At 38.0% G+C, this 12,560-nt stretch overlaps 1 protein-coding gene across 2 annotated transcripts in view; it reads right to left on the reverse strand.

Annotated features, from left to right (window-relative positions):
- Positions 1-12,560, reverse strand: part of nphp4 (nephronophthisis 4) — a 385,328-nt gene that overhangs the window by 272,660 nt on the left and 100,108 nt on the right. For both annotated transcript variants that reach the window (XM_065246844.2, XM_065246843.2), the window contains exons 9-10: positions 8,981-9,151; positions 7,492-7,618 (exon numbers count right to left, since the gene is read on the reverse strand). In XM_065246844.2, the coding sequence (XP_065102916.1) occupies positions 7,492-7,618; positions 8,981-9,151 (298 nt within the window). The remainder of the gene's footprint in view (positions 1-7,491; positions 7,619-8,980; positions 9,152-12,560) is intronic.

Here is a 12,560-nt window from a genome sequence, read left to right on the forward strand (position 1 = left end):
TGTAGAATCGTGTGAGAGTTTAAAATTGAGCACTTGGGATTTGACACCGACAGATCTGATGTTACATCAACAGAATGCGCTAAACCATCTGTGCCTAAGGGACACGTGAGAATGAATAAGTACATCAACTTTCCTGCAAAATGAATAACATTTGAAATTCTGCATGCTGATTGGTCAATAGCCGTGGTTTATGCACTCTCATATTTTATATTAAACAAATCGCAAGTAAAATCTTTAGGAATCTTTAAATAAAAACATGTATCTGAGAAGCTGCTCCATCATATTTTTGTTTTTTAATGTTTGTCAGATGCACTTAGTGCTAAACCTCTGGTTAACCGGTGCAAGGGGTGCTTCAGGCTATCATAATTTTTACAGGGTAATGTTCTGGATGGATTTTAATTTATCTTCTTAAGTTCCACGGCAGGTTTGGTCAGCTGAATGTTCACCTTTCAGGGACAACAGATACCAAACCTGCCTGGTTATTTTGTAAGGTGGAACATTAATGATAAACCTGTCTGATTATCAGAGGAAACAGAGGAGAGACTTTAATTAACCTCACTGAGCTTCAGGATGGTTTTTAAAAGCACCCAGATTCAAAAGTTGTTTACTTTCAGGAAAGTTTGTGTATAGATTACTTTATAAAGTGTATAAGGTTTAGTGATAGCGTGATATATTTGAGTAATGCACATTATTTGTTTTCAAACAGTGTTTAAGTATATACAGTATGACATAAATGCTCATTTAATATATTACATTGTCCATACAGAACTTGCTATCAATAAATTATGTTTCATCAAATTTAAACAAAAGCTTCACTCAGGTCAATTTTCAAATGAGGAGGTCAAATGCAAAAGCCCCTTAATGCCACCTCCACCATAAATAAGATGAATTATCGCTTAATTTCAGCCTCAGGCCATTCAGAAAAAAAATTGGTTTGTTGGTAGAATCCATTATAGTTTGAGTTTGATACAAAATGCTAATTTACAAGAAAACATGTCAGACACGCTCTGAGGGTTATGCATCTTAATTTTTCGAATCAACTTCCAAAAGTTTATCTACATCTTTGATAATCTTAGTAACGGCACAGAAATCACCCACACATCAAATTTGGCCAGTCCAATCAGGTCCCGCCTACAATGCAATCAAGTCCCACCTCCAGTCCAATCAAGTTCAATAAAGCCATAATTTCCTCATCTATCATGTTGCTCAAAACTTTAGTTCCTCAAGACTTTTTCTGTTTAACACAAAAGGAAATATCTAAACATTTAATAAGTATTTTACTTAAAGAAATATTGTATTTTTAAAAAGGCAAATGTTGCCCCCTTCAGCAAAAAAAAGGCCCTAAATATAAAAGTATTTTATTTTTGTAATTTATTCATAAAATCAGAGTACACCAAGTAAAGGACATTTTGAAAATATAACCTAGATATCTTAAATATTGACTGACTAAGGCCATATCAAAGATTGGAATAATGTAAAATCATTAACTGAAATCAAACTTAGAATCTAATTAATATTAGACTTTAGCCTGGATTTCACAACCTTATATTGTCATTTTACGCACCATTATGGTCTACATCTACTCTAGAGATATAAAACAATCCATTAGGTGTGTTCGAGATCATCCGGCGCTGCGCAGACCGATCGGCGAGGTTTGCCGCTTGCAATCGAGGGAGGAACTGAAGACGGAGCCGTCAAGCCGGACACCTGCTGCTTGCCGTAGTGACGTGTGCGCCGTGTTTCCTTGTTTTTTATCACAAATGAAGTGAATTAAAAGCTGAATTTGATAAAAACAAACCTTTTAATAAAAAGTTACAACCAGAAACATTTTATATCGAATATTTTAATTGCTGTTATACTGTATACCCGAAAATAACGGGAAACAAGCCTATATTATTAAAATACCAATAAAGTTTGTTATTTTCATTTTCATTTTATTACACAACACAATATAACATATTTAAGCATATTAAAGTATTTTTTCCTGTTTTAAAACATGAATTTATAATGTTTATTAGTGGAACTAAAGGTTGGATTAAACTTGAAACGCACGTGATCGTTGTTATCAATGAGGCGACCAATCACGTAAAGCTGTTACGTCATCACAACTCCGGGCAGCCGCTCTGGAGAAGCTGCACCGGCTGAGCTAGCCGGCTACTCTCGAAACGCTCTCGCGGTACTTAAAAACCATATGACACAGTCACGTGCCTGCAGCGCCAGCTGAAGTCGGACAAAAATACTAACCGGAATGCACTGCTTCAAGTCAGCCGCCGATCGGTCTGCGCAGCGCCGCATGAAGTCGAACACACCTATTATTGAACAATCCAGATCACATGACTACTAGTATAAACACTTTAAAGGATTATTTCATTTGGTATAATACAATGTGTTTGCATGGTTTATGGTTAAAAAAACACATTGGGCCCTATTTTAACGATCTGAAATGCAAGTGCGAAGCGCAATGCGCAAGTGACTTTGTGGGCGGATCTTCGGCGCTGTTGCTATTTTCCCGGCGAGAGAAATAACTCTTGCGCCAGGCGCAAATCAATAAGGGGTTGGTCTGAAGTAGGTTCATTATTCATAGGTGTGGTTGGGCGTAACGTCAAATAAACAAATCAGAACGCTATCCAACATTCCCTTTAAACACAAGGGCGCAAGTTCCATGGCGGGTTGCTATTATTATGACGGATTTACCAGGCGCACGATCCACATGTCAGTTCTCCAACGCTTGACGTCACCCATTAATAGTGAATGGGAAGTGTCAACGCTTACGCCCCGTGTGAATGCCCCGTAAGTGAAGCAAAATTCATGGCACCAAATAAAATCATATATATATGTCAGGACATTTAGACACGTGTCTACATGTGTGGGGTGTTTCCTTGCTGAGTGAAGGTGACCACACAGTTCGGTGACAACACGTCTCACAGTCTGATACTCAATCTGTTTCTTCTGCATGTGTGAACTCATCAGGCCATCCACAACAGTTCCTCTCTCTCTATCTCTCTCTCTCTCTCTCTCTCTCTCTCTCTCTCTCTCTCTCTCTCTCTCTCTCTCTCATTTCCGTCTGTCTTGCACCTCCTTCTCATTTACACTTTCTCTCCTTTCTTCACGCCCTTTTATTCCTGAATGTGTAACTTTCGTGCCTTTTTTAATTAAATTTTGGGGCTTTTTTGGAAGGAGTCTGGAATAAATTTTCTTCTCATTAAGGCTGATATGTCAGAAACAAAGAGAGGCAGACATGTGATGACCAATTATCTTACATTTTCTTCGCATCCTGACAGCTAACTTTGCTTCGAAATCAGAAATCACATCAAACACCACCAACATGAGCACCTTTTTTGAGCAAAATAAAAAAACAGACATTTAAAGTTTGATCACAGCATCAGCAAGTTTTGGAGTTATTAGGGACATAGACCAGATCTCTTGAGATAGACATAAGTCAAATCTTGATTGACTTCCAGTCTAATGCAGAAGGATGTGCTGCTACGTCGGTATTGATTCACGTGGGTTAATCGAACTGCTGCGGTGTGCACTGTGGAAACAGCCCTCATAAATAAGCATGCACGTTCTAACGTCTATGCAAACATTATAAATCACGTATCTGTGAAGACTGTGTGCGATCGGCTGAAGGGCAGAACTGAGAGCTATCTTTATGTGTTTGATCTAGGTTCATCGAATGTTACAGATGTAACAACCTCAACATCAAAGACAGAAATTAACACATTGCTATCTGTACATCGCACCTCTCGTGTTATCTACTACTTCAACACTAAACACAAATCAACACAACAACACAGGAAGAGTAGATGCAGACTTAATGAAATCATGAAATATAAGGTCTGCTTTTGACATTTAAAGATGAAGGGTGTCATTTTTTTATGCATACTTTCAGTTATCCTAGCTTCATGGGCAGAGACAACAAATAAGCAAGCAATTTGTATGTTAATTTCCCTAAACGTGTTAAGACGATGCCAAAGCTTCCCTCTCTTGTATAAGCAATCCTATCAGTCCTGGCTCAATCAATGGTGTGAATTTGGGCTGCGACTGTCTGTCTAACCAATGAAGAAAGCAGGAATGTTTACGGAAATATGTCTCGAAAAAATTCATTTGGTGACAGAAAGAAAACCTTTCAACCTTAAAGCAGCTGCTGTATATTTGGATCAATATTATTAAGACTAGAAATGCAAATATTGAGGCTTGTAGAAGTGGACAGCAAGGCAGTGAGCAGAATGCTTTAAGGGGGGCTTTAAGTAAAGAGTGGTATTTTGGAAATCAAGATGTGAAAACCATAAATCTGAGTTTTGTGTTTTCTGCATATGTCTGGGTGTTGACTAAGTCTTTTATGGTGGGCATTGGTAATGCCAACGACTCTCCGGGGGCGATCTGTAGAAGTGACTCAGAGAAAGAGGTCAAGATTGAATTGTTTGAAGATCCACACATATCAGTAACTAATCTCCCAGATAAGATGAAAAAAAGATGGCAAAGTTGGTCACAATGTGCCCCAGCTGTCACTGGAGCAATACCATCATTTAAAAGGTCCTAATATCATTAGGTAAAGATATGTATACATTAAGAACCAATATGTACCTTTGAGGTACTAATATGCATGCTTTGTTTCCAATACCTCTGAGGTACTAATATGATACAAACTCTTTAGAATCAAAGCTGTACTGTAAGGGTACCGGCCCCAGTGACAGCTTGAGTACTGTACATATTTTAACCAATTTTCTGAAAGTGCAGGTGCTTGTCCCAAGGGCCAGAAACATCTGAGGATAGAGTTGAGCTCACATGGATAGAGAACCCAGAGGATAGAGTTTAAGTTACTGTAGATGAGTGATGAGAAGCCAGCAAGAAGCAAGCATATGTTACTGTCTTCTTTCATCTTGTCTGTAACTACATGACTTGGCAAGATCTCAGACAACCAAACCACAAGCTCGCCCCAACAACACCACAGAAGTTATGACAGTAGGCAGACTAAACTTGAGTCGATTTATATAAGCAGCTGAGAAAGCCAGGGATGCGAAATGTCCCCTGCAAAATGGAAAAGCGAGACTGTAACAAAGTGGATCCCTTGTGTAATTATTTTCCACCTACATAAGGAAGAACGACAGACAACAAAAACTTAAAGGGATAGTTCACCAAAAAATGATAATTCTGTCATCATTTACTCAACGTCATATTGTTACAAACCTGTATAAAGTTCTTTGTTCTAAAGGAAGATATTTTGATGAATGTTTGTAACTAAATTAATCAGATTAAGGCTCCACTGACTTACAGAAAAAAAACGATGGAAGTCAAATCGAGCCTCTGATCAGTTTGTGTTCCTCAGAACAAGTCAATTTATCGAGTTTGTAACAATATGAGAGATATTATTGCACAGCGTGACCATAAGAGTGTCTGGTACAATTTCAAGCTAGTAGAACAAGATTTACAGGTTTTAGGACCCTATGATACAAATCTGTCAGTGCCAGATACATCCCCCATTTTAGCGAGAGAACAATACATTACCCAAAAGTAGTCTTGTAAAGGTGTTTTTACAAATGACATATTCACAGTGGTACATCGAGTGAACATTATAGCTGTAAACCTAAAAACCTAAAAAGCATCTATTTCAATGGCTAATGCAAAAGTAACAAGCCTCCTGCTGAGAGTACTGCTTAAAGGATTATTCCACTTTCTTTTAAAAAATCCTGATAATTTACTTACCCCAATGTCATCCAAAATGTTGATGTCGTTCTTTGTTCAGTCGAGAAGAAATTACGTTTTTTTAGGAACATTTTCCAGGATTTTTCTCAATTTAATAGACTTCATTGAACCCCAACAGTTTACATGCAGTTTAACTCTTTCCCCGTCAGCATTTTAATGATTTTCACAAAAGTTTAATGCCTCCAAGAAAATGCTCTTCTTTAAATATATAAACATACAATATATCAGATGAAAGAACTGAGCCTCTGCTTTCAAACAACAACAAAAAAAATTTAATCCTACCTTCATTAGTTCTCTTTTTTCACCTCTCATATATGGGTATGTTTCTTTAAAAACACAGAATTTTGAGCAAAAAGCTGATATAATTAAATTTTTGTGAAGGACTTTTGATTGAGATTAGATTTAGAGCGATCCTCAAAACTTAGACATACAGCTGTTTGCCCTAGGGCGATACTTCCGGGTTTTATAAGTTGTGGAAGTTCGCTGGTGGATAATAGCGGTATTGCAGGTTGAGGAGATAACTCGTCAATGGCGGGGAAAGAGTTAAAATTGCCGTTTTAACGCAGCTTCAAAGAGCTCTAAACAATCCCAACCGAGGCATAAGGGTCTTATCTAGCAAAACGATTGTCATTTTTGGCAAGACAAATTAAAATATGCACTTTTAAACCTCAACTTCTCGTCTTGCACAAGCCGTGCGACGCGCCAGTGCGACTTCACATTATTGCGTAAACACGTCGAAAGGTCACGCGTTAGATATGTGAAACGCACATTTGCAGACCATTTTAAACAATAAACGGACAGAACGATCCTCTTTCTCCACACTTGTAAACACTGGGGCGGTAGTTTCACATACGTTGTGCATGGCCATTTGAAGTGATGACGTATTATGTGTGGTTGCGCTGGCACGTCACACAGCTGGTGCAAGACGAGAAGTTGTGGTTTAAATGTACATATTTTTTATTTATTTTTTTGCCGAAAATGACAATCGTTTTGCTATATAAGACCTTATGCGTTGTTTGGGATCGTTTAGGGCATTTTGAAGCTGCATTGAAACTGCAATTTTAAACTGCATTTAAACTGTTGGCGTCAAAGTATTTAAAGTCTATTAAATTGAGAAAAATCCTGGAATGTTTTTCTTAAAAAACTTAATTTCTTCTCTACTGAACAAAGAAAGACATTAAATTTAACATTTAATTCAGGGGTGTCAAACTCAAGGCCCGCGGGCCAAATCCAGCCCAAATCCGGGAGAGCTAACAAATTATGTTAACTATGTGGCCCGCGAGAGCATACAATTTATTTTATTGTTATTATAAGTTTTATTTTTTGCAGGTTATTTCCTACATTGATTGCTTTTTTAGCGCACACCAAAACGAATTTTTGAGTGTACTCACATCCAACATGTGTTTTTGTCACCACAATTATTTTTAAACAATGTGTAGAATAGTTCTACGCTATACTTTGTCATTTTTTGCCTGGGCTACTACTTTCAAAGCTAGGTATTAATTGAGTTATTAACAAAACCAATAGTAATCAAATGCAGAGAAAATTATGCAATGTAATAAGAGAGTTGATACATTCATACAGTCGTTCAAATACAATCGGCCCTTTTGAAAGCAACAGCAATGCTGATGTGGCACGGGATGAAATTGAGGGTGACACTCCTGCTTTAATTCCTCTGTATTCTCTTTGATTCTATCTTTCGGGTTAGGGCACCTGAGCATTGTAAATTCGCACAAATCAATGGTCTCGCATCTAAGCAGAAAACAACAGTAAGCTTTGTCTTACCTTGGGATGCAGAAACAAGCTTCTTAGTTGGCGAAGTTTCCCGAGGGCTCACTGGTGACACCACGTTGGCAGAAGTTTCCACACCAGATGAAAACTTGAACTTGATGACACATTTCCCTGAATTCACCTGTGAGAAATGTACGAAACTTTCTTTCATGGGACTGTGCTTAGAAATGTTAAAAGTATTTCAGCGAACAATGCTAGTTTTCTCAATTCTTTAACAAAGTTTTGTCGATTTAATTAAACTGGGGGATATCAAGTTGGGCGGCTATTTAAATACAGAACCATTTCCAGACTAAAAAAAAAAAACTTAGCCATCGGTTGCACATGATTGAATTAGTTTATTTTTTCTAAATGAAATTAACATGAATTCAAATTAAGACAACTTGATTCAATCATGTTGTACTGGTGTACATAATTAAATTACGTAGATCCAAAAAAAAAAAAAAAAAAATTAAGATTTTTTTTCATTGCATCTCCTTCCATTATTAATAAAAGGTGAATTGTGTAATTTTTCCAACACTACTTTTTTATAGCTGAAATGTATCATTTTGCAATGTAATAATGTTCAATTTTAAATGTAATAAACTTTCTCCTCTCAGCCTACTTGTAACCTACTTGCAGGCTCATTTTCCCAGAAACTGTAAACATATTTTTACATTACAATTATGCGCTTCACCTTAAAATTCCTCCATGCTGTGATGCAAATGAAAAGCTCATTCAGTTCACTGATACTTTATACATCCGCACAAGCCCAAAAAGGCAGGTGGTGTGACCTCTAGCGTGTGAAAACGTTATACATACAAACCTTACACATGCAGTCTGAACCTATTCATCATCACATCGCCACTTACTACAGCCTGGGATGGGTTGCCATAGCGAAGTAACCACAGGAACTGCAGCCTACAATTTCCTAATCGTGTTAATTGACTTTAATATGACATTGGTATAATAAGGTGACAGATAATATGCTAATGAAACCCTAATGATGGTTTAGAAAGCAAGTGCTTATCAGTTATTTTCAGTGAGGAGCTGGACACAATGCTCGCCATTCCTCTCAAAAAGCTCCTCACCTGGTGAGTACGCACAACGGTAGGGAGAGTTTGGGTTAATCTCAGCCGTAATGTAGAGGAAAAACAATAATCTAAGCCAAAGTCTAGATGTAATGTCAGGATGGATTTACATGCAATTCAGACACTGTGTAGAAGAAAGACACAAAACCTTGTGAATGTGTTCTCAATGAGTGATATGAGTTAATAGCCCGTATTTTCATCAAGTCAGTGCCACTAATGCCACAACAGAGCCGGATTTCTTTTAGCATTACATCTCAATGTGTAATTACATAATTAGTCTGCCACCATTAATTTAATTGCAACCTTCTGATTAGAGCCATTGCATAAGGACTCTAAAACAGCCTGCATGGGAGTGGGTCATTGGGTGATATCACTATTATTCCTTGTGCGCGTGTTTGTACGTGTTCATTCGTTACCTGCTGGGTGTTTGAGGAGTACACCATGACACCCCAAGGGTTTGGGAGGGCACCACTTTGCAATTTGAGACACACGTTATCACTGGGGCCCTCGGGGTTCGAGAACAGACTCCAAACACACCAACACACACACTGCATAAATGCTGCTCTGTGCACAGCTGTTGATGTCATCTATAGGAACACAGAAAGAGATGTATATTATAAACATGACCAACTTGACTTGACAACCTGCTTAAGCAACCCCCAATTATGGTAAGTGGGAACAAAAATTAGGTTATGCATTATTAATAGTGCCTTGTGGAAATTATATTGACTGTAAATAATGCTACACCTACATGTCAACAAACCTCCAATTACAATATTAAAAGGATAGTTCACCCAAAAATATAAATTCTATCAACTGTTACAAACCTGTATTCATTTCTTTGTACTGATGAACACACATGAAAATATTTTGAGCTATGTTTGTAACTAAACAGTTTGTGAGCACCATTGTCTTCCATAATTTCCTACAATGAAAGTCAATGGTGCCCTGCTTCCTGCTTGATTACAAAATCTTCCTTTGTGTTTGTGAATGAATTTTTATTTTGGGTAACCTATCAATTTAAGCTGTGTGCACACAGCCAGCGACGAGCAATGGCAGAGCGCCACTATGTCATTCATTCCATTAAAAGCTTGGCGACACAAGCGACAATGACAGTTGGCGACAGGAAGTGTGCATGTCCAGCGACATGACATGGTTAAGAAATGTTAAGTGACTTTTGGGAACGACAATCAATGAGTCAGTTACTGAGAGGATATTTATTTATTTGTTTGTAAGTGTTATAAACAGTAGAAAAACAGAATTAGGAATGCCTTCTAATGACCTCATTAAAACGGGGAACATACAGTGATAAAATCATTGGCGATGTGCATGCTGCAGTTAGGTATTTATAGACTATTGGGGGTAAGGTTAGTAGAAAAAGGGCTAATGGTTAATAGCAACGTTTATTAAGATATCTTTTATAAAGTCCCTCCAGAAAAATGCAATAATGCGATCGCATGATCAACGCATAAGAAGCCAAAGTCCTAATATGTATGCGAGGGCTCCATTAAGCCACATTAAATTGCAGATTTCTGTGCGTAAAATATGTGTAGAAATATTTTCATAGAAAATAACATATATTACCAGAAAGTTGAAAAAATGTTGTATTTACTTCACACAAGCGCAGCCATGTCCCCTGTTGCCATGGGAATGTTATGAAGTGACATGATTATGCGACGTTAACACAGGGTTTCCACACCTCAGTTAACTTCAAATTCAAGGACCTTTCAAGGACTTTCCAGGTCCAATACCCTCAAATTCAAGGACTAAATGTGGGGACACATTTCAAGTGAGAGCAAGGTTACATCGTGTTACCTTTAAAGATACATTTACAGTTCCCTTTCAAGGGAACTCGCACTGCATCACTGCGGTGACACTTTGGGGACGCCTCCAAGGGTAAGTGCGTCAATGTGTATATCAAATTCAACCAATGGTGAGGCTTAACGACAAAGATAGGGTGACGTGGGAGCCAGGAATTATATATTTGTATCTGAAATATTGCCAAAGACTGTGTTACAGGGACGCATGAAGTATGGCAATGGAGACGCAGCGGAACCACAGACTCAGGGAACCACAGTTACATACGTAACCAGAGACGTTTTCATTTATGCAAAGAAGCATTTTGGAAGATATAAGCATTTAAAGAGAACCTGTGATATTATCCAACACTACACAGGGAATAATATGGATTTTTTTCCCAGAAAACTTCTTGCATAAAATAGTTTCAAGCACTTTCAATGACCTGTATCTATGTATGTATATTTTCAAAAACTTTCCAGGGCCTTGAATTTTTTTCCCAGATTCACAAACTTTCAAGGATTTCAAGGACCCGTGGGAACCCTGTGAACATTGAAAAGCTACAAACAGTTCTCACAGTTTTTGCAAGTTCCCGCAATTTCATTGCATAAAATTGCATAAATATCCTGCATATTCCATCGCATTTTTTAAAGAAAACGTGCCTCTAGATCAAGGATTTTTGCCCGCAACAATCACAAAAAAAACCTACTTTTTTCTGGAAGAACTGTATATAGATATCAAAAAGTAGGTGCAACGTTCTTTACAGTGAAACAAATGTCTAAAGGGAACTACTGAAATAAAATGATACCAAAATGACACACTAATATGAAATCGTGAGTTCTTTATCATGATTCTTTCTGACTGCTTTGAGGAATTTTATTACAGATGATAGATCTCACAAGTTTACCAAGTTATCCTGAAACTCGTTCAAGTTCACTAAGCCATATGGGGTAAACAGGACCCAGATCTCATACTTTGGCCTTTGCTTGCGTACTACCACAGCACACCACGAGAGACTGTAAACTGCTCACATCAGACGCGTAATTGGACAGTGATTTCTTATTTGGTGCTGCCAAAAACACTTTCCAGAATGAAACATCACCAGTCGTTATCATCACATAGACGAGAAACATATCGCATTTTTGTCTCCTAATATGTACACGTGCACACGCAGGCAATCAGAGAAGAGAAAGTGAAATAAAATAAAGATGACTGATAAAATGAGAAAGGGTGAAAAATTGAAGGGTGAACTGAGACACCTCTCGACTTAGCTACGATCCCGTGGGATCAGGCATTAAAGGCAATCAATAAATGAGCTGGTCAGGCTCAGCTCTCCGTAATTAATCATGATGGAAAAAGAGCGAGAGTGAGCGAAGAAATTATTCAAACCACCCACCCATCTCAACCCCTCCCTTCATACCCACCTCTCTCGCTCTCTCAGGTTTGATGTATCTGGCCAGTGATATATAGCCTGTATGGTAAATACTCTCCACTTCAGCAAAGGCCGTTAATACAAGAGCTTTATCTCTCTCACCGAGATGTATTTCACACTTCATGGGATGAGAGCAAGGGGCCGAGTAAAGGAAGGAAAGCCAATGAAAGGGACAGTGAGATTTACCATCAGCTTTACCAATGGGTACAACAGTTCCTCAGTCTTTCCCTCTTATGGCACTTTCCAAACAAAGTACAAACATCGAAAATATATGTTGTTATGATCCTCTAAAGCAAAACTTGTTTACAGGGATAACACTAAGATTTCCCTTGACAACCATAAACAAGTGCACATGAGTGCACATGGCAATACTGCAGAAAAAGAGAAGAAAAAATGCTTTTAAGGTGGACTTAATGTCTACATATGATAACAATACATAACATTAGAGAGAGAGAGAGAGAGAGAGAGAGAGAGAGAGAGAGAGAGAGAGAGCAAGAACCCTCCCTGGTGTAATGTAATGCACTCATACATCAATGACACACAGGGAGAAGAACATCACTCATGCTGGGATATGAATTGGTAACTACAGTATATTTCTAAAGAAAAAATTGGCTACATACTATCTTTAAGGAGACAATTCCTTTAAATCCTTACAAAATCCTAAAATTCCCCAATGTTTGATCCCACTGACAGGGTCTAAAGTAGGTAATAACTGCTGATACATAATTTTCCCTAAATCCTTCTTGTCAGATCCTGAGCTCATTCTC

This window comes from Paramisgurnus dabryanus, chromosome 11 (genome assembly GCF_030506205.2).
Source record: "Paramisgurnus dabryanus chromosome 11, PD_genome_1.1, whole genome shotgun sequence".
In the NCBI taxonomy this organism is placed as follows: domain Eukaryota; kingdom Metazoa; phylum Chordata; class Actinopteri; order Cypriniformes; family Cobitidae; genus Paramisgurnus; species Paramisgurnus dabryanus.